The 22,027-nt window shown below is 42.6% G+C and overlaps 2 protein-coding genes across 6 annotated transcripts; one reads left to right on the top strand and one right to left on the bottom strand.

Annotated features, from left to right (window-relative positions):
• Positions 1–623: 623 nt before the first annotated feature.
• On the bottom strand, positions 624–12,179 carry LOC128451492 (programmed cell death protein 10). 3 transcript variants are annotated; one of them, XM_053435354.1, is made up of 8 exons: positions 12,059–12,179; positions 7,053–7,295; positions 5,732–5,785; positions 4,098–4,215; positions 3,796–3,922; positions 2,507–2,585; positions 2,321–2,403; positions 624–1,506 (listed from the first exon to the last, which is right to left on the bottom strand). In XM_053435354.1, the coding sequence occupies exons 2-8, from the start codon at positions 7,140–7,142 to the stop codon at positions 1,425–1,427; spliced, it is 633 nt and encodes a 210-aa protein (XP_053291329.1). In that variant the 5' UTR covers positions 7,143–7,295; positions 12,059–12,179; the 3' UTR covers positions 624–1,424. The 3 variants fall into 3 exon arrangements, with proteins under 3 accessions (XP_053291329.1, XP_053291328.1, XP_053291330.1); XM_053435353.1 differs by lacking the exon at positions 12,059–12,179 and adding an exon at positions 8,969–9,123; XM_053435355.1 differs by lacking the exon at positions 12,059–12,179 and adding an exon at positions 8,770–8,889.
• Positions 8,292–21,788, top strand: LOC128451483 (inositol-3-phosphate synthase 1-A). Of its 3 annotated transcripts, none has more exons than XM_053435337.1 (13): positions 8,292–8,661; positions 10,988–11,096; positions 11,764–11,997; positions 12,299–12,423; positions 13,066–13,227; positions 17,703–17,832; positions 18,007–18,200; positions 18,485–18,634; positions 19,262–19,477; positions 19,815–19,979; positions 20,071–20,184; positions 20,647–20,864; positions 21,054–21,788. In XM_053435337.1, exons 4-13 carry the CDS (start codon positions 12,310–12,312, stop codon positions 21,238–21,240), a joined length of 1,650 nt encoding a protein of 549 aa, XP_053291312.1. In that variant the 5' UTR covers positions 8,292–8,661; positions 10,988–11,096; positions 11,764–11,997; positions 12,299–12,309; the 3' UTR covers positions 21,241–21,788. The 3 variants fall into 3 exon arrangements, with proteins under 3 accessions (XP_053291312.1, XP_053291311.1, XP_053291313.1); XM_053435338.1 differs by lacking the exon at positions 8,292–8,661 and adding an exon at positions 10,122–10,784; XM_053435336.1 differs by having other exon boundaries at positions 10,988–11,997.
• Positions 21,789–22,027: the final 239 nt, after the last annotated feature.

Here is a 22,027-nt window from a genome sequence, read left to right on the forward strand (position 1 = left end):
AAAACTCCTGCTTTACATCTTTGATCTGAAGTACACAGCGTCAATTTCTGCCAAAAAAGACCTGAAATACTGACTCGTCTGACCAAAATACACTTCAATAATTTTCTCACACATTTGTTGTCAAACTGGCGATCCTTGGCCCATCTTTGCCATTTTTTGGAAGTTCTTACCACACTGATGTATGCTCAAGCATTTAATTCACCATTATTTACCACTGGTTTCAATCTTTTAATAATGCTTTAATAATGGGGTGAAAAAGTCACGATTGACAGCAGCGACTCCAGCTCCATATCTACAAGATGGGGGCGTTCGTTTCTGATATATACTGGCTTGATTTCTTGGAAGTGGCAGTGGAGACATGTTATCCAACTTTACATACTGTCTGTTATACAAGTGCAAGGCTGATTCAGTTGCCAGTCTATAGTTACACCTAGTTTACACTAATGCAGAAAAATACATTAGCCTAACAGAACCTCCTTCATAATAAAGTTTTCTTTCTACGTTATTTCAGCCAAAGGAGACCTAAGAGGACAAAAAACAGGACAAAAACCAACACTCAAATTAAACTCCTTTCCATCACCATGAACAAAGAAATCACCGCACACATATTGGACTCGGACACATTTAAAAAAGCATCATCATTTGGAAACTATTTATTGAACATTTGCAACCAGATATCAGTTAAATACAGAACTTTCATTTCTCTCTCTTCATCCCCCAACAGCAGGGACTGGCTCCACTTCATTACACTCTGAGAGGAGGGAATGTTACAGGACTTGGTAAGGCGCACACTGTGCTGGAAGTCATTTGGCTTTCTGTCTTCTGATAATAAAGAGAAATGAAATCTGAGTCTGCCTCCTAAATGTCCCGCACTGTTTCCTCTCCTCTCCTTGCAGCTTTTTCACCTGCGGTCAGGTGCTTTTGTCAATCCTGCGCGTACAGACCATGGCGAAAAGACACAAATGGGAGGCGAGAAGAGAAAACCAGTGTAGACGGCTGAGACGGGCCCCGTACTGAATGCGGTGTAGCCATGTCTGAAAAGCTTAAAGTAAAATGATCAACATGAATATATTAGAAAAATGGCAATTAGTCTTTAATAAACACCTCGCCTCACCTACTCCCAACCAAAGACCAGGGTTATAAATTAAAACTGTCCAAATAAAATCAATCAATCAACCAAGACTTTGGGCCCATTCAGTTCCACTTCAATACTGGAAAATCCTCATTGAAAAAAAACAAATGGCACTTTTCAGTCTCTTGAACTGGAATCTAGAATCTCGACTCCAACGGAATCGACCCCCCAACCCTAAAATCAACTCTTTCTAATTTACATATATGGGTCAGGCGCTCTTCAAACTTCCACCATTCTAGCAGTTGCTCCCCACAGGACACAGGGGCGGGGGGGACTCTGTGGTCTCCGAGGGCTAGGCAACGGGTTTGAAGGTCTGCAGTATGAGGTTGGTTTGGTGGATGAGCCGGTTTGCACTGATGAAGACATTTATCGCCCTAGGAAACGAGGAAAAACAACAACTTCAGCAAACAGAACAGATAAAGGCCTGAACAGTGTCTAAACAACTTGTGAAGTATTGCTGGGGAAACAGTATGAATGGGGCCGTTTCTGCCAGGACATTGAAAGACTAATAAGTGACCAGCTTCAGGCAAACAGTCCTGCCCTCAAGTGCTCTCTTGGTCCCTCATAAAAAGTAGGATGTTGAATTAAGAAGTGTATGAGCAGATGGGTGATTTGATAACAGTGGCATGACATCAAGAAAATCTTTTTAAAATACACTCAGTTTAATGTCTAACCAGCAACATTAATATACAGCATGTCCTTATGAAGCTTATCATGTTGTGTTGTTATTGACAGTGTGATGACCTGTCAATTACATTTATCTTATCAACCTAATTGACGACATGACAGCCTGCCGAGAGTGAAGACCAAATTATCTTGATCGCCCCCTGGTGGCTGGCTGTAATGAAGGTCATAAACCATCTCCACAGTGTCAGTTGATAAAAATGAAGCCACGGCCCGCAGCAGCTCAGTTTGGCACGAAATTTTGAAACCCGAGAAAAATATTTACCTCAGTACCTTTTTAAAAGTAACCTATCAAACCTAAGCGCACTTCTAACACTTCCTAATTAACACATAGTATCTCGTATGTTTGAACATTATAAAAAACAAATAGCCTAAGTGTGACTATTTTTTGGCCCCAGCATCCAATTATCTTATTGTCATTGTAAAGTTGCCAGGCATAATCAAACACAGTAATTACAGTGCAACTATAAGTTGAGTCACACACAGTCTCCCGGTTACACTCACTTTCCGTCTTTGAAGTATGTTTTGAGGGTGTCGCTGAAACTTTTGGAGTATTTCACAAACTCCTTTTTCTGGTGTTCCAAGGCCTTGATAAGCAGAAAGAAAAGACACAGAAATGTCATTGTGAAACAAGGAGACGTTTTTAACTGTATACGGGTGTGTATTTGTGTGTCTGCGTGTGTCACTCACTCTGCGATTCTGGTACTGATACTTCTTAATGACATTGTTGACTGTGTCCAGGAGCTCTTTTATGGCGCTGGCTATGTCTCTGTCGGTAACAAAAAGGCAATAACAGTGAGAATACGGCAAAGTCAACAAGACTTGTCGCGGTAGGTGACGTCTGTAGAGAACAGTTAACAATTGTAATATTTGTACTTCCCTCTTACTCATGAAAGATTTTCTAAATGTGTATTGACCTCATTTTTTTGTTTACTCCACTTCCTGTTTTGTAAATGTGGCTCACTGTTGCCAAAAACCTCAAACATAGCAGTTCTATAAGAATAATCTTTGGTAGGAATGCTACCAAAGATTATATCAAGACCCTGCTGCTACATTAACGCTCTGTAGCAGCAGGGTCTTGACATTTTCATGGTGGAAAAATAAAGAGCAGCAATGCTCGTCAGAAACATGAAGAATGATTCACTACACTAGCTGGTATTTGTTGGCTTAGTGGCTAATGTGCATTTTAAAGCTGAAAGTTGCAGGGAAGAAAGCATTTGTGGCTTGTCAGACTTGTCAGAAAATTAATCAGCCTCTATTTTCATCTTTCACTTATCGTTTTATCTATTTCTGGACGAAGAAAGGGTCTGATCATTCTCTCCAAACGAAAGATTAACTACTTTTCTCAGCTTTACACCATTGTAAAAACTAAACACCTTTGGATTTTTCTGATGGAACAAACTGAGACATCTGAAGACATTACATTGCATTCTTGGGGAAACGTGTGATGGTCACAATCAGCTTATATAGAATAATGATGGAAAGCTGGGCAGATGTTATATGAAATGGTATGAAAATGAAGAGGCTTATGTGTACCATATAAAAATATGTACATCTATATGAGATTAAAATGCAATTCCTGTGTAGTATAATATTACACAGTTGGATAATAGTGTTATTGAATCAAAATGAGTCTCCAGTGCCTATGTGTGTGTTTGTAGGTCAGTGCTGACACACATGAAATACAATGCTGGAGAAGTTATTTTAAGCACAGCCTGTGCACTATACAAAACATCTGTATTTAAAGTTGTTATGTGTACATACAGATATTTATTGGTGATTAATTGTAGCGCCAGACTATATGGATTTTTTCACATATTGACAACTCTAAAGTACAGATTTGTCTGTGAAAGACTTATAACGGTCCATTTTTGACAATATATTGGTCGGGCTCTAATAAGTTCTCTAATCTCTAACAGTGTACACTTGTGTTTTAAATATGGCGTGATGTGCTTGTCTGTGTACGTGCTCGGACTCACTTGATAGTCTGTAGGAAGCGTACTCTGTCATTGATCTCATCTGGGATTTTGCTGAGGATGTGTTTCAGAGCTCTGGCCTTCTCATTTAGATCCTGGAACTCCTGCTCAGGCCGGTCAATCATGAAATCTGCAGGAAAAAGGGGGTTTGCAGAATATTACCAGGAGACTCGATCATGTAGGTGAGTAATCAGATCCACAGAAAAAAAACAGAGGGCTGAGTCAGAATGGAACAAAAACTTGTGTTTACCGGAGACAGGATAGGCTGTATCTCAGAACATCTTTCTATCAAACAAGATATTTACCTTCCACATCATCCGCTGCCATGCGCAGTAGCGATTCAGTGAAGTTGATTTGGACATTCTTTTTCTCCAAGATCTTCATTATGATGTCCTGAGTCAAACCAGGGTTCTCCCTCTCCGCCTGACAAAAGATGAGATCACAGGAAGTGAGAGGGAAATCAGGGGCAGCACAAGCAAGAGGAGGCTTGGGGGCTATGAGAGAACGACGTCAGAAGTTCACTGAACGTCAGAGGTTCACTGAACGTCAGAAGTCCTCTATGGGGAGTTCAGGTGGACACACAAAAGCTTTCCTCCTGAATAATGGAAACTTGGAGCATCAGGGCCGCAGACACCAATCAGTGAGTGAACAAAAGACCCACAAATGCCATTGTAAAACAGCTGTGAGTTGATCACATCTCACACAACGGTAAACGCTGCCACTCATCAGCAGCGGTACAGAGGTGATGTGTGTCCACTGTGTGTCTATTGTTCCTGTGCATCATCGCAATGCAAGCATATATGTTATATGATGTCAACCATAAGGCATCACTTGTTAAATCACAACTGATAAAGGGTAAGATTAAATAAACGTTTTATGACTTTGTTTGATCATTGATTTTAGACCCATTTTCCAATCAGCAAAAAAAAAAACCTCATTGTTTTCCCCTCCTGAGCAGGGTTAAGACATTAAAGAGAGGGAGCAGGAATGATGAATGGGCTCCTTCATGAGAGACCTGGAGTGGCAGCAGACAAAACTCTGCTTTCTCGTACAGGCTTGAAACCAGCTGAGCCCTCACTTGTAAATAAATAAATAAATAAATGTTACCGCCGTCTCTGCTGTGATCCCTCCCTCATCTGCTTCATGTTTCTGACGAGCATTAACATCTCATATAAATGTTTTCATCACGTGGCACAGCCCAGCTTTCATATGATCAATGTCATGCATCGCCATCATGACACCTTCATGCACATCAAGGAAGTGATCTAAATATAGTTTTTTGCAACCTGGATTTTATTATTTTATTTTCTTAGCCTTCATCACTCTTATCAGTTGACGAGTCTCATTAGTTTCAATAAGCTCTCTGGTCATCTGTCTCTCCAAGCTTGTGGCAGAATCAACAGGAAATTAATCAGCAAATAATCTGATCATTAATTAATCTATCAGTTCAGTTCCTTCAGCAAACATTAAAAAGATGATCTGGTTCTCAGATGTGTTGTTTTGATTTATGATAGTAAACTTCCGAGTATGAATAACTGATTGCACAATGTCAGACATTTGATGAGTGTACCTTTTGATCTGTGAATATTCATAGGAAGATATTTTGCTAGTGTATTATTCAACATTGTATCATTCTGTTTCCTTTTTCATTGTCTGAAATTTACAACAGGCAACCCTTGGAGTTGTGGTTATGACACCCTGGAACGGAAAAGTAACTGGTTTTGACCACAGTTGAAGCTGAAGCATATAAGTGTTCACAGCTACAGTGGCCTCAACGAGGGACTTTAACTGCTGGTAGATCATAACTGAAATAGATATATATATATATTCAGGGAACTGGAACGCAACCTAAGTATGTTATTAGAAGAGGTAATGCCAGTCAGGAAGTTGTGATAATTCAGGTGTTGTTTCGGGTCATTTGATCCATGCATAGTCTTACCTTAATGAAGGCTGCTCTGAGCGTCTGAGCTGCTGATAAGTTGATCCTCTCCAGCTGATGGAGACAAAGGGAAGAACACAGAACTTTACTGAAAAAGTCTGGTAATAACATCTGGCCTAACATTTGACCAGAGGTTGCACAGGTGCAAAGTTACACTTTAATGCTCAGACAACAGAGAGACACAAGACAGGATTAATGCTGAAGTAACAAAGTCAACAACACAAAGGTCGATTGTATGTTTATTGTATATGGAGAATAATGGGAATCACATTGTATGACATTTTAGCTGGAACCATAAGAGTTGTCAAATACATTCTAACTACAGGTCTTAATGTGTATAAGTGTTCTTCTATATCCTATTTGTTATATTCGATTATTATCCATTCAATACCATTTTTATACTCTATATATTGTATACCATACCAGCCTATATACTTAGAACAGTCTATATATGCCAGTATATGTGTACATTTTCAATTTCTCATATATAAAATGCACAAACACAGTATAAATGCTCGAGCAATTATCTTGCAAACCACTGCACTTCACTCAAGTACATTTCCTTCTGTAGTGGAAGGTGTATATTTTGTACATATTGTACATCTTGTCTACCTCAATCTGACCATCTGCTGCTGATTCAAGTTCATTTCTCAGGTGTGGAACCAATTAAGTTTACCTTATCTCTTCTAACCTTATCTTATTTGAATATTTTATGAAATCTTTAACACAATTTAGCGTCTCATGACCATGTAGCACGTTTACAGGAGCAGTGAGTTAAATGTAGAAAGACAGGGCTCGAAGCAGAAGCGCGCAAGTCGCAGAAAATCAGTGACAGAGGTCAAGCCTGAGCTATGGAGCCAACACAATAATAAAATAAATTAAAAAAAACTTAAATTGTAAGTACGGGACTTAAACAGTATAAACATTTGTAATATTAAAATATCCCGAATTCTTTTCCCTAGAGCCCTAATGTCTATCTCTGTTAATCACGTATATATTAATATAACGTATATTTATGTTTCTCTGTGATTTGAAGCATGACTCAACAATGCAGAAACGTTACCCGCTTATTGAGTGACACACAAACTAACAACACACCTTCCTTAATAGTGACCTCAGTTTTTCCCCTTTTTTGTCCAAGTAACACAAAGGACTTAGTGATGATGAAAAAAAAAACACAACAATCTTCCACTGGTGATACAAAGGTAAAACTAATCCTCTAAGAATGAATGGTATTTAACGCAATACTAACCAAGCAGTCAAGAATGCTTCAGCAAACTATTTGCGAAGGCCAACTTCTGTCAGCACTGAATATTTTTACCTCGTTGAAAACTGGGTACATCACGGCGTACAGCGTCATGGATACCATGGAGTTTGTCTCCGCTTCATTCTTCATCTCCTCCATTGTCATCCTCCAGGGAGGAGCAGCTCTTGGTCAAACTGTCAGCAGGAAAGTGCAGTTCACACACACTCACACATACACTCACCCACACACACACACACACTCACACACTCACACACTCACACACTCTGGAAACCACAAAAGCTCCAGAGCGTCAAGAGCCTGAAAACAAGGAAAAAGAGAAAGACTATCGATATTTTATTTTTAAAACACAGAGTATCTGCATACACTATATCGACTTATTGGTGCTTATCCTGACATGATGAAGTCGTTCAAGTGCCGGCTATGATCACACATCCAAATCAAATACCTTTTTACTGGTCAGTGTCTAGAAATATGTTGTGTGTCAGCTATTTATTGAATTCACCCAGCCACTGTGGCTTGTAACTGGTGGTACATCCCTTCATCGGTATTGTTATGAGACCTTTGCCATACATAAAAATGATTCCATTCAGTTGAGACAGGCAATAAGAGCTTCAATATAGGAAAGCAACTGTATCAGATCAGCACATGTATAACATTTTACAGATAAAACACGATCAACTCAACACTCGCTGATGGACAAACTATGATATTGACTGCATCTACATAATCTCAAATAGTCGCACTGAATTTACTTATATTGTCGCATACAAATGGTTTTCGTCACATATTAATTTTGCAGATTCCCCCACCCCCAGTTTCATCTACAAAATTAAGGTAAACAGAGAAAAATGCCTCTTATAATTTCCTGCATTCAAATGTCTCAGTTTGTTATTCCCCAAAAATATATTGAACCAAGAAAAACCTGCCATCCTTATATTCCAGAGGCTAGAAACAAAAGCTGGGAGAAAGATTATATCAAAACTTCATATCAGTCGACATTGACAATTATCAGAATTTGAAGTTTGAATTGTGATTCTATGGGCAGAGAATGAAAAAAAAAATTGATTGATTTTGAACCTTTATTATATCGCTATTGATGAAAAACAATATTGTGATAACTATTGATATTGTTTTGTTGCCCAACCTTTAAGAAACATATATTTTTAACAGTGCATTATTACAATAGTGGCAGATCAGTTATCTATTGATCAACTTATGGTTCTATCTTTGCAACCAGCAGCATGAGGGGACATGTTGAGCCTGGAGGAGGGAGCGGCACTTCCACTGTTACAGATAAATCACCAGGGAACTGACAGCAAGACCAAAGAGCAACTTCAACATTCATCAAACCGTTTGAGCATCAAGAAAACAAGGAACACAACAACAAACGATGGCTCGATGGCTGTTTCCAAGATGTTACGCTGTACTGACAGATTCTGGGGGACGTGACTGGGAAAGTAACGTTTAGCACAGTTTCTAGCTTACTTAAAGATTAGCATTCCGGCTAGCTGTGTATGTTTGTCATTAAGAGTTGAAATAGTGTCAGAGATGAACGATAACATCACAGTTTGTGAGCTACAGTGTCAGACACGGCGGCTGCCTGACTGGAAGGCTACACCAGGCAGCTACTCGGCTAACTGGGCATAGCTACAAGGCAGCTCATGTGAGGCTAACTGAACTCTGCCCTGTTAATCCGGAGTCACAGACTATTAAAATCCAGCGTGGGGACGACAATCGAGTGTGAACGGTGACAAACGAAGCTCGATCTGACCGTTCAAGATCCACAGCTGAGGCCTGTGGTCGAGCAGGTCGAGGGTAGCGAAGTGCTAGCAGGGAACAGCGTAGCTTCCGTGCTAGCTGCAGCAAATCGTACATTTGCACTTGGATGGTGATCTGCGGGGCGTCAACGAACCGCTTCGGGTCACATGTGCGAGTCGGTGCATGCGTGTCAGATGTGTACTCATATCTACCTGTGGCCTGACTTCTTAATCGGGCTGTTTCCGCCGTCGGTCGCCTTTTAGCTGCCGTGTTTTTCTTTACAACTTAAGGCGGAAGTTTTTCAGGTCTGGCCTCAGCGACATCTTCCGGACCGTTGCTACGTGAACATACGCCCTCCAATCAGAGGGCGGGCGGATGCGTGGAGCGACCGTTAAGGCCTCAGTATGCTTCTCCGAGTCCGTTTCGGAATGACGGACGGACGGATCGGACGGACCCTTTTTGATTTATAGTTCTACGAGCCTTTTTGTTGTGAAAACAATTCACCGCCAGAACAGTAGATGGCGAGACGGAAGTCGAGCTTAGACAAGCCTACCTCATGAGGTATATAGAAGAAGTCCACGCTGGTTTATTTACGTCCTCCCGGCTCCTCACACACAGTGAACGATGGTAACAGAAAAAGGATGTTGATGACGCGACAGTTTTTGCTGAATAAAGTGACACCCAGCGGGTCAAAATGCTTATGTTATCGTGTCTTAGCGCAGCGGTTCCCCGGTCTTGTTTCCAAACTGCGTTGCTAATTCAACAGCTGCAACAGCTTGAAGCTACACGGAGGCAGCTAGCTCCCCCCAGCTTCCACACACAGTCAGCACGGACACCCGATACTAACTACTACCAAGTGTTTGCTTCTAACCTGACGGTGTTTGAGAAACAGTGTCATGAGAGCCGTGGGATTAAAGTCAGCGGGTTTTTTGCGCTGTTCCCACCGCATTTAGCATGGTGGCTAGCCCGCTACCCCCGTTATCAAAGTTCGTTATAACCGTATGTGACCGTACACACATGCTGTAAGTGCTCTAACCAGCCACCGTCAGCCGGACACACTTGTCACATTAATCATAGAGTCGTAGTTGTGATTTTGGTTTATTGTGATGTAGGGAATGGAACAGGAAGTTTCCATTCCGAAATGCTGGCGTTAGCGGACCAATCACAGCCAAGTGCTATCCGTGGGCTGTCCGTCATTTCGACGTGTAGTTAGAAAAATGAGCACGGCACGAAAAGCTCTCCGAGGAGCCTCGGAGAGGCACGCAGAGGGCGTTCCACGTTGGAGAGGGCGGTCCTATCTGTCCGTGTCCGTCAAAACGCAGAAGCATACATTGGCCTTTACGTCACACGCGCTATCTGCGTGTTTTATCAGAGTCTCTGTTCTCGTCGAGTTTGTAATGGATTCGAGGACGTTTTTAATATAGATTGTTTCGGGAAGTATACTGTGTAACCCTGGAGCTGTAGATTTACAGTTTATAATCAGGCACTTCAGAGTAATGAAAACTAGGGCATAGAATAGATGGATTTATTATTATCTATCACCTGATCGCAGCCCGAATGAAAGATGTTATCAAGTTGCATTGAATTTAGATCAAGATATCTCAGCACACGCAACTAAGGACCTGTCGCCGTCGCTGGAGAGAGATCTGCGAGGGTACCCTAACCCTGTCAATTGCAGATCACACAATGACAATTTTATGTTAATTTAATGATAGTTGTAAACAAATGTTACTTCCTGTTGCCAGTAGTTGGTGTCATCACTGTTATTACATACAGACTAATAGATCTGTTCAAGCGGGGGCTCTGATGTAGCGTGAGAAATGTTGTGTCAATTGGAAAAATGTTACAACAACTTAATTTTCATACTGATCAGTAGGTAGCGCTATGACCCTAATTAATATGTGGACCTCTTCAGGTCAGGATCCTGATCATAGGTACGAATTTGGGGGCCGGTTGGATAATGCAAAGTGGATTTACGAAGTACCTCCTGTTTCATGGCGAATCAGTAGGTGGCGCTGTGACGTTGAGGTAATATTGACACATATAGCTGTTCAGGCTTGGATTCTGATCATTAGAGAGGGTTTTGGTGGTGAGAGGACAATGCAGAGTGGAGTTATGACAACATTGTCTCCTTTGGAGAAGGATGAACTTTCGCCGAGCACCTCAATGTTTATACGGTTTGAGGAAATGTCACAATTCTGACCTGGTCCTATGACTTGTCTCTATCTCAGTTTCAAACTACACCCTCTTTTGGATTTGGCTGCAAAGCTGTTTATCCCTGAAACTACAAAAGTGTTTTGTGGACTCAAACACTTCCCTCACCCCTCCATCGGCATAGTGGTGAGTAAATAAAGAGGGAATTTTGTTTGTTTGGGTCAACTATCCCTTTAAAAGCTTGATAAAGAAAGGAGATGTACCCTCTCTTCCCCATGTCGTCACCAGGATGCACAGTGATGCCATTCCCTTTACAACCTTTCAATAAAACTGATAGATGAGTAATATTGTCTCTTTCCCCCCGATCCATATCCACAGTCCCCATATCTGCCTTTTCCAATCAACATGTGTCAAGAGGTTGATGACTTGTCTGTCTTATAGTGGATGAATGTGAAGGTCATCTTACAGACTGTCTGACTGTCAGACATGTGGATTGAAACCCCAGCTGGTCTGTAAATCTTGCATGGGAGATAGAATACTCTGTTTTTAATTTAGTTTAATTGATGGAAAGTGTGGTTTCACCCTGGAAACAGGATTAAGTGACCGATCATGAATGTTGGTGCATATTAGGATCAAGGGATGGATTCAGGAACTTGTCTTAACTTCCATGTGCAATGGGCTTGCTTCCTGCTCTTGGTGAAGTACTTTACATTATACTCATTGACAACGTTGAGAAAAGCCTGTCTGAACATGCATGTGCTGCTCCCGGCTCTCGGGGCAGCATGAACCATGAGCTGATCTGCACCCTGACAACCGGCCCCTACGTACTTGACATCCACGCCTTTTATGTAAGAGGGACGGAGCGCTGTGATTGGTTGAAGGGAGAGATGCCGTCGAGCAGCCGGAAGATTATCACTTCAGCAGTCAGTACGCACGAGCTTTGCAGAGTATAGCACGCCGGTCGTATTCTGAGCAGAAGAAGACGAACACTGGACATTTCCAGACACAGAAGCGAGACAAAGTCAGAGAGACTCCTGTGGACTGTTCCCTCATCAACTACGACACGAGAAGCCGTCTGCGGGTGAAGGTGAGACACTTTTCGGGTAATTACGTCAGAAGTGCGTAGTACGTAATCAAAAAATACTCACTTTTTCATTTTCATTCTGGTCAATGAAGACACAGCAAATACGTTGACTATTTCCCTCTGCTGTAAAAGAGATACGTTCTGCGTGTGTTTCCATCATGTGACGCAGGCAGCGTGGATCAGGGAAGAGGGTGTGTTCAGGAAACGCAGCATTAACCGTTTGAGAGAGAGAGAGAGAGAGCGAGAGAGAGCGACAGACAAAGAGAGAGTTTGAATGAAATATGTGTCTCTTGTTTATTTCCAGTTTCTTCAGCCATGTCGGTGAACATTCACGTGAACAGCCCCAATGTGAGCTACACAGATACTCACATCGTGGCTCAGTATCCCTATCACACCACCTCAGTGATTAGGGAGGGGAACAACCTGACGGTGAGCCGACTCTTCACGCAGTAGCCCATTGTCTCTTAACCACATGATTACACAGTCATCAGCTGGCTCCTCACACTATAATGAATGAAGCAATATTGACTACTCTTCACGCCACAATGAGTGAAGTGATACTAGCTTCTCATCACGTCACAATGAATGAAGCAATACTGAGTGCTCATCACAACAGAAGGAATGCAGCTATACTGAATACTCAAGCCATAATGTACGAAGTAATACTGAGTAGTCATGTAATTACCACAGTGTTCATTCAACTGATTATACTAGTATTTATGTATTATCATTGGAATTACTACACAGTACTCATCATTTTTTTTTTATAGTTACTGTTGGGTTTTCGATTTAGTATAATTATTACATAATAAAAATTATTTATAATTATAATAGAGTACTCATATTACAATAAAGTAAATTACTACTGAGTAGTCAGGCAGAGTGTTCATGTAAAAACAAAATATAATGCTGAGTTGTTGTGTGATGACATAACACTAGTACTCATGTTATACTGTTGTCAAGGTCAGTGTGATCCCATTGTAACCTAGTCTCTATTTTTGTTTTCACATGTGCATCCTGTACATTCTGTAAGTACAATCTTCCCCTAACTCTGCTCCGTACGGGAAACAGGTGACCCCCAAAACCACTGAGATGACGTTTCGCACTGAGAAGCGTGTGCCCCGGCTTGGTGTGATGCTGGTGGGCTGGGGTGGCAACAACGGCACCACAGTCACAGCAGCTGTACTGGCCAACAAGCTGGGCCTCACCTGGAGGACCAAGACTGGAGTGAAGGTGAGCGGAGCAACACATGTGCCTGTGTAGATACAAACAAGGGATCAGCTGCTGGTTTACATTCATTCGGGCGATCCACAGAGCAATGTAACTTAGTATTTGTAGTGTCTGGAGTTATATAGGTGATATATGAGGCTTTTTCAGCATGTCATAAACGTTTTTTTTGTATTTCAAAGTTCTGCAAAGTTAAAAAGCTCAAAGTCTGAGGTATAGGGAGATCTTCTTTCCAACAGAAAACACTGCCCCTGAAGCTGTTAAGATCCTTCTTTTAAGCGGACCCAAAAAGAGTGCAGACCAGGAACACGGCAGATTGAAGGCAGAAAAAAGGTTTATTTGGGAAGTCCAAAAAGTTAGGCAGGTAAACAGGCAGGCAGAACTCAGTGGTAGGAGACAAACCAGGAAGGTGTGCAGCATAATCACACTGGTGAACGGACGATCTGGCAAAGACAGGGTGAATGAGCTGAGGCTTTATGGAGTGGAGGTGGAATTGATGAGATGAGTCTCAGCTGTGAAGGTCTCCCACAGGAGGCCCCTCCCAGCTCCAGGTTGAGCCATCTGTGGGAGGAGCACAGTGGGGGAAGGGAAGACAAGAGGTGGAGAGCCTGGTCCTGACAGTACCCCTCCCTTAACGGACGCCTCCAGGCGACCCCCCCGGTTTGTCAGGATGGGCACGATGGAAGGCCCTGATCATTGGGGGGTCCAGAATGAATGACCGGGGCACCCAGGAGCGCTCTTCGGGACCATGACCCTCCCAGTCGACCAGATATTGCAGTCCTCTGCCACGCCGACGGACGTCCAGAAGGCGGCGCACGGAGAAAGCTGGGTGATCGTCAATTACCCGGGCGGGTGGAGGGGGTTTGGCTGGAGGGCAGAGAGGACTAGAAGAAACTAGTTTTAACTGTGAAACGTGAAAAGTGGGATGTACTCTCAAGGTATTGGGCAGCTTCAATCTGACCGCAGAGGGATTGATTACCCTTTCAATTACAAAAGGTCCTAAGAAACGAGGGGCTAACTTCTTTGATACTGACTTTAATGGAATGTTTCTGGAAGAAAGCCACACGGACTGACCTGGTTTATAAGCTGGAGCAGGAATCCTGTGTTTGTCAGCGATGCGTTTGTTGGTTTCCACAGAGCGAAGGAGCGCTGAGCGAGTGTCGTTCCAGACCCTCCTACAGCGACGAAGGTGATGCTGAACGGAGGGGACTGCCAAATCGCTCTCCTGGGAGGGAAACAGAGGTGGTTGATAGCCAAGAGAAGCCTCACAAGGGGACATACCTGTGGCCGCGTTGGTTAATGAGTTATGGGCATATTCGATCCAGGTCAGATGAGAGCTCCAGGTTGAATGATTGAGTTCAGAGATGCAGCGCAGGGCAGAGCCCAGGTCCTGATTAGCCCTTTCTGCTTGTCCATTGGTCTGTGGGTGGAATCCAGACGATAGGCTGACCTTGGCGCCAAGTGCTTGGCAAAAAGCCTTCCACACATGAGAGGTGAACTGAGGGCCCCTGTCAGAAACGATGTCAACTGGAATGCCGTGTAGCCGGAAAACATGGTCAGTTAATAGTTTCGCAGTCTCCTGAGCAGATGGTAACTTGGGTAGGGCAAGAAAATGAACAGTCTTTGAAAATCTATCCACAATGGTGAGAATAACTGTGTTACCTTGTGAGGGCGGCAACCCAGTAACGAAGTCCAAGGCAATGTGTGACCAGGGACGGTTAGGAACAGAAAGTGGATGCAGAAGGCCGGCTGGAGGACGATGGGACGCCTTGCTCCTCGCACACACAGAACAGGCATCAACATAAGAGCGTGTATCAGCATCCATTGTGGACCACCAGAAGTGTCTCTTCAGGAGAGAGAGAGTGCGGCTAATTCCAGGGTGGCATGCAAACCTCGAGGTGTGAGCCCACTGTAGGCCCTGGGAACGAACAGAATCTGGAACGAAAAGACGGTTAGGTGGGCCTGTACCTGGATCAGGATGGTTCCGTTGTGCCTGTCTTATCTCCTCTTCAATCTCCCATGTGACTGCTGCCACAACGCAGGAGGGAGGCAAGATGGTTTCAGAACTTGTATCGGACATCTCCCCCATATGCTGCCGGGAGAGGGCATCCGGCTTGATGTTACGCTTACCTGGGCGGTAAGTTAATACAAAATTGAAACGACAGAAAAACAAAGCCCACTGTGCTTGTCTGGAATTTAGCCTCTTAGCTGACTGAATGTATTGTAAGTTCTTGTGATCAGTCCAGACTACGAAAGGTTGCTCCGCCCCCTCCAACCAATGTCTCCACTCTTCTAAAGCTAACTTGACCGCTAATAACTCCCTGTTCCCAACATCGTAATTCCTCTCAGCAGGTGACAAGCGACGTGAATAATAAGCACATGGGTGAAGCTTGTGATCTGGACCAGAACGTTGAGATAGGACTGCTCCTACACCAGTATCCGAGGCATCCACCTCTACTACAAACCGCAGAGAGGGATCTGGTTGAATTAACACCGGAGCTGAGATGAAGAGATTCTTGAGCTTGCAAAATGCTGCCTCTGCCTCCGGTGTCCAGAAAAACTGAATAGAGGAAGAGGTCAGTTTACAGAGGGGAGCTGCCACTTGACTGAAGCCTTTGATGAATTTGCGATAGAAGTTAGCAAAACCAAGAAAACTCTGCAATCTCTTGCGAGTAGTGGGTGTGGGCCATTCCGATACAGCTTTAATCTTTTCAGGGTCCGTCTTCACCTGCCCACCCTTGATGATGTACCCCAGGAAACTGACAGAGCTGGTGTGAAACTCGCACTTCTCCGCTTTGACAAAAAGCTTATTCTCTAGTAGTCTCTGGAGAACTAGCCGGACATGGGACACATGTTCACTGAGGTCCTTGGAAAAAATCAGGATGTCATCTAAGTAAACAAAAACAAAACGGTTAAGGAAGTCACGAAGGACATCATTCACCAGTCCCTGAAAAACTGCTGGAGCGTTGGTCAACCCAAAAGGCATAACGAGATATTCAAAATGACCTAGGGGTGTGTTAAAAGCCGTCTTCCATTCATCCCCATCCCGAATCCGCACAAGATGGTAGGCATTGCGGAGGTCCAGTTTGGAGAAGACAGAGGCTCCCTGAAGAGGTTCAAAAGCAGAGCTGATTAGCGGAAGGGGGTATCTGTTCTTGATAGTGTGGTTATTTAGACCACGGTAGTCAATACAGGGTTGGAGAGTCTTATCCTTCTTCCCAACAAAGAAAAACCCAGCACCAAGAGGGGAAGAGGATGGGCGGATTATCCCAGCAGCTAAGGATTCTTTAATATAATTCGGAGTGAAAACACAGAGTTTCTCTGGTCACATCTGCTCAGAGATCAGCGGCTTCATGATCAGAGCAGAAGCTGCAGGTGGTTTGTAACGAGCTGGAGTTTCTGTTTCCTCCTCCTCCTCTCGGCTCGCTCCTTGTGCTCAGTACAACACGAGACGTGACGCTCACAGTCAGGACTACTGACAGCTAAATCATCCCAATAAAAAATAACCTTAACTAACCCTCTGAACTTGAACTAGTTAATTTTAAGTGTGAACTGGCTCAACGCTGCAAACAGCTACTGGACACCAGTCAGCATTGAGAGGCAGACGTAGGGCTGGATCATTACACTCCTGTGACCAATCCTGCATGAGACTGCGGTTAGGCCCGCCTTTCTCATTAGCATAAGGACACTGCAAATGAAAAGGAAATGTATCAGGGAATAAATAAATGTGCAAATATATTTAAGACATTTATTTTGACATTTCTCTTGGTATTAACATATTTATTTATTTATTTCTGCATTTATTTATTTATTTCCATTTTTATTTATTCATTTATTTCTGTATTTATTTATACATTTATTTATTTATTTATTTTTACTTAAGTCATGTATGGTCCTCGATAGTGAACCTCTTCAAGTAATAAACTAAATTAAAATGATGAACCTGAACATGAGCAGAATATGTCTCCTGTAACTTCTGGATCCCAGGTAACTTCAAATACATTCATGTGTTGAAATAGATGCAAACCAGTGGAAGAAGAACTAAGCAAAAATACACTTAAGAGCTAAAATAGAAAAACAACCACAGTTATTGTTTTTGAAAGTGTCATTTTTGAGGGGAGAAGGTTGAATGGTGACTAAAGCCTTTATAACCAGACTAAAACAAGATGTGGAAACCCGAGGCCAACACCAGTGAGTGAAGAGAGAGACTTCCAGTATGTCCCCTGATACAGTGGTGGAGTCTCCTTAAAAGCAGATTGTTCTGAAATGTTCAGTCGAGTGTTAAGAGCTAAACTGATGCTGCTCTCTGAGATTTCCCTATATATGGACATGTATTGTTACCTCTGTGACCTGGTTCCTGTGATTGCCATTTTTGCCATTTTTCATTTGGTTCATTTGTAATAATCCTTAAAACCAGTCAAAATAATCTTAGAATGAATGAACTCAGTGTTTTTCTCTCCTCTCTCGTCCTCATTCTTTAGAAAGCAAATTACTTCGGCTCCCTTCTGCAGGCTTCTTGTGTTTGCGTGGGATCAGGTCCTGAGGGCGACGTCAACGTGCCCTTTCGTGACCTCCTGCCCATGGTGCACCCTGATGATATCGTCTTTGATGGTAGGGACAATTATAGATGAGACAGAAACTGAGAAGTGAATGTCTGTGTATGTGAGAGTAAACGGCAGGATATGCATACCTCAGGGCAGCTGTAGAGGCCCAAGCCCGTCCACCAAGTGAAGATTAAGTTGAGCACTTTTTTTTTTGACTTGAAGTATCTTTGTCTTTTTTTAGGCTGGGATGTGTCCTCTATGGATCTGGGTTGTGCGATGGAGAGAGCTCAAGTTCTCGAATGGTCCTTACAAGAGCAGCTGCTACCACTCATGAGCCGCATGAAACCCAGACCGTCCATCTATATCCCAGACTTCATTGCTGCAAACCAAGAGAGCAGAGCTGACAATGTCCTCCCTGGGACCCTGGCAGAGCAGGTACTAGACTGTTTTCGAAGCAGAAAAAGCACAGGAGTTAATTAATCGTGAATAAATAAATAATGATCACTGGTACACTTAATTATTCTATTAATGAAACATGTCAGTGAGTGAGCATGCACACCGACAGAGCCCTGGGTCTGGCTCTCTGGCTCTAAGTGGAATGCAGCCATCAATAAAGCTATTGATTCCACTTGAGCTTTTCCTGATCTATAGCCATCTATTCCACTGTAGACTGGTTTGGTTTTATTTTTATTTGACTGAAAGAATAAACAATCCTCTAGGTGGAGCAGATCAGAGCCGACATAAGGGACTTCCATCTTTCGAGTGGTGTGGACAAAGTTATCGTTCTGTGGACAGCGAACACTGAGCGTTTCTGTGATATCATACCGGGGGTCAATGACACCGCCAAGAACCTGCTAGCTGCAATCAAGGTGAGACCAGCAGCCGCGAAGAGAGTTTGGCTAAGAAACGTCCAGATTCATAAAACATACGTACAAATCCCGTAGCTGGATTTACTAGGAAAGGCTTTAATTGTCCAGAATTGTGTTGTCCTGTAGACATGAATCATCCATTCAACATTAAATTTCTCTTAATGCCGAGGACCAAACAGTAGTCCTCCATCATATTTGGTGATTATGAAATTTTCGATGATGAAGAGATTAACACTTCCCTGTGTATTTGTGAATGAAATGCCATAATGAGTCAGGGTTAGGGTTAGGGTTGAAAAAGTCAGCTAATCCATTTTATATCAGATCAGGGGTAGGCAAATTATGATTTATGCCTCTTGGGGGAGTTTTTATTTAATCTCAAATCTTCAGCAGGCTTGTACTGCTGTCAGCTACGATAATCGTCTATGTCACAGAATTATGATCTTCAACAAATAGCTAAATGTTTGATAGGCATGAAGTCGACAATAAAGTTGCACTCCGGAGATTAAATGAAGAGATTCTCAGGGGAAATGTAGCCCTGCGAGTCGAGCTTTCCTCTTTTGTGTAATATAATGATACGCTTGGTTTATCGTCATTTGTCTGATTTCTTTTTCTTTCTATAACCATCAGACTGGAGCTGAGGTTTCTCCCTCCACTCTTTTTGCAGTTGCAAGCATACTGGAGGGCTGCGCCTACCTCAATGGTTCCCCGCAAAACACTTTCGTCCCAGGGGCAATCGAGCTGGCGATACAGAAGGGCGTGTTCATTGGAGGGGACGACTTCAAATCCGGTCAGACCAAGATCAAGTCAGTGCTGGTGGACTTCCTGGTCAGCGCAGGGATCAAGGTGACAGAAAGGATGCATGGAGGGAAGGAGGGTGGATTATTGAAGTAATGAATCGATACTAAACAGACTGGGTCACTCCGATGAAGGATTTGTAAAGTACAGGGGGTAATTGTACCTCAGGTACTACTTCTGAAATAACAAATAGGATTACTATCTGGTGTCAGGCTGATCTTCAGCATAGTAATTGTCCTGATAACCACATCATTACCTCTGACCGGGCATTAGACAAAAATAATATTTTATATATGAAAACACAGTAACATACAACAGTAACCAGTAGCATCTTTTTAGATTTTTCAAACAAAGACATTTTAACATGTTCCTATGCCTTTGACAGCCGACCTCTATCGTCAGCTACAACCATCTCGGCAACAACGATGGTAAAAACCTGTCTGCTCCGCAGCAGTTCCGCTCTAAGGAGATCTCCAAGAGCAACGTGGTGGACGACATGGTCCAGTCGAACCCCATCCTGTACCAGCCTGGAGAGAAGCCTGACCACTGTGTGAGTGACACGGACACAGAAAGCGAATGAGCTCCACATGGACGAATGACAGAAAACAACTGATCGAAATTATCTCTGTGTGTTTTTTCAGGTGGTGATTAAGTACGTCCCTTATGTGGGGGACAGCAAGCGTGCCATGGATGAGTACACCTCTGAAATCATGATGGGCGGGCACAATACCATTGCTATGCACAACACCTGTGAGGTCGGTGGTCACTACTTTTTGTAATACATGTGTAATAAATGAACATAATCAAAAAATGTCATATCCAAACATTTCTGACTTAAGAGTGCAAACTGCTGACGGCCCAATAAACATGCTGAGCTGTGCTCCTGTATCTGACTGTAGTTGAGGGGGAGGAGGCTCAGGAGCCGGAGTTTACTGTTAATCCTTCTTAGCAGGTCTTGGAGCAAAATTTAAGTTACAGTAAACCTGCAGGGCACTGACATAGTTATTTCATGTTTCAGGGGCAAACCTGCTTTGACCGGCTACCATTTATTACATCACAAGATATAAAATCTATTCAGTTTACATGAATTTCAATTGATAGTTTAATCTACAATGCAGAGGACTCTGTTTTATCAAAGCTAAAGTACTCATAAATCTCTCGTTCTCTTTCCTCTGTTGCACCATTGTACTCATTTCATTTGTCTTTTATTGCAACAGGACTCCCTGCTCGCAAGCCCCATCATCCTGGACCTGGTGATCCTGACAGAGCTTTGTCAGCGTGTGACTGTGCGGCCTCAGGGGGAGGAGGACTTCCAGTCCTTCCACAGTGTCTTGGCACTACTCTCCTTCCTCTGCAAGGCCCCACTGGTCCCGAAAGGCACCCCAGTCATCAATGCCTTCCACCGCCAGAGAGCCTGCATAGAAAACGTTATGAGGTGTGGATCCCTTCACTAGAAGAACTTGGTTTTCTTTACCTAAGGCCGCCTTACACAATTTTAATATAATTATAACATTCATAAGAAGAGAGATACTTTATATGACCTTGGCCAGGGTACAGGTGTGAAATTCTAGTGTTAATATTTGTGGCAGAAATTGACGCGAGACTGCCTCCTTGTCTTTTCCAGAGCGTGCCTCGGCCTCCCTCCTCAGAATCACATGCTTCTGGAGCACAAGCTGCAGAGAACCTTCCTGCCTCCACCTTCCACCTACATCAACGGCGAAGTAGCGGCTAAGAAAAAAGCTGTCTTCACAAACGTGAACCACAGTGCAACAAATGGCTTCCATGCAAATGATGATGCATATGCATTATGATTACAGAAACAATACTACTGTCATAAATACAACGGTAACTGAAACAAAATGAAAACCTTGTTTGTAAAAGAACAAAGGCCCTTAGTGATCAAGCTGTCATCACAAAAAACAAGTTCGCTATCATCTTAACATTTAGATGAGATGCATTTAATATCATGGGTATTCTGAGCATGTTGTCCTGTTAGAGATAGACATGATTTTATGCAGAATTAACCATTTAATGATTTTAACCGATAGGTTTTGTATTATTTACAGTTTTTTTTGTAGGTGTTTGTAACTTTATTCAAGAAGTAATTCATCTGCAATAAATAAATGTACTGTACATTTTCTTGATGAATGAGCGGCATCTTTGTATCTTGTGCTACTGTAAATCATTGCCTGTTTGCTTTCTCCAAATGTTTTTGTGAGGATGAACTGTAATGTTAAAGAGTAACTTGGCTTACTTATATTCAGCCATCCATTTTCTGTTGTTTGTGGACGACAGGTGAGGCATTCTAAATACTAATACAAAATAAACATTTAGGTATTGTTGTTTGAAGTGATATTAATCATTGTGGTTGGTCTTTTTAATTCAACTTTCCTCCTACTTAGCCATTTGTGAAGTTCAGATATGCGTTCTGTGTAACTAGGTTATTAAAGATAAATAAATAAATGGGTAAATAAATGTTTAGGCATACCAAACATCGTAATGAGCAACAAGAGCATATAAAACAAATGTGATTGATTTTGGACTTACTATCAAAATGATAAGAGAAGCCAAAAATCAGATTTGATGAATAAAAAAATA

The sequence above is a fragment of the Pleuronectes platessa genome, chromosome 11, assembly GCF_947347685.1.
Source record: "Pleuronectes platessa chromosome 11, fPlePla1.1, whole genome shotgun sequence".
NCBI lineage: Eukaryota > Metazoa > Chordata > Actinopteri > Pleuronectiformes > Pleuronectidae > Pleuronectes > Pleuronectes platessa.

What these genes read in the sequence shown, in the direction of transcription:
- LOC128451483 (XM_053435336.1), top strand. Translation starts at nt 12,310, where the DNA reads ATGTCGGTGAACATTCACGTGAACAGCCCCAATGTGAGCTACACAGAT. An exon ending in CTGGGACCCTGGCAGAGCAG is followed by an intron (nt 18,201 to 18,484) that starts GTACTAGACTGT and finishes ACAATCCTCTAG; the next exon opens with GTGGAGCAGATCAGAGCCGA. An exon ending in GAGAGAAGCCTGACCACTGT is followed by an intron (nt 19,980 to 20,070) that starts GTGAGTGACACG and finishes GTGTTTTTTCAG; the next exon opens with GTGGTGATTAAGTACGTCCC.
- LOC128451492 (XM_053435354.1), bottom strand. Translation starts at nt 7,142, where the DNA reads ATGACAATGGAGGAGATGAAGAATGAAGCGGAGACAAACTCCATGGTA. An exon ending in TGTACCCAGTTTTCAACGAG is followed by an intron (nt 5,786 to 7,052) that starts GTAAAAATATTC and finishes TGTCTCCATCAG; the next exon opens with CTGGAGAGGATCAACTTATC. An exon ending in ATCAGTACCAGAATCGCAGA is followed by an intron (nt 2,404 to 2,506) that starts GTGAGTGACACA and finishes CTGCTTATCAAG; the next exon opens with GCCTTGGAACACCAGAAAAA.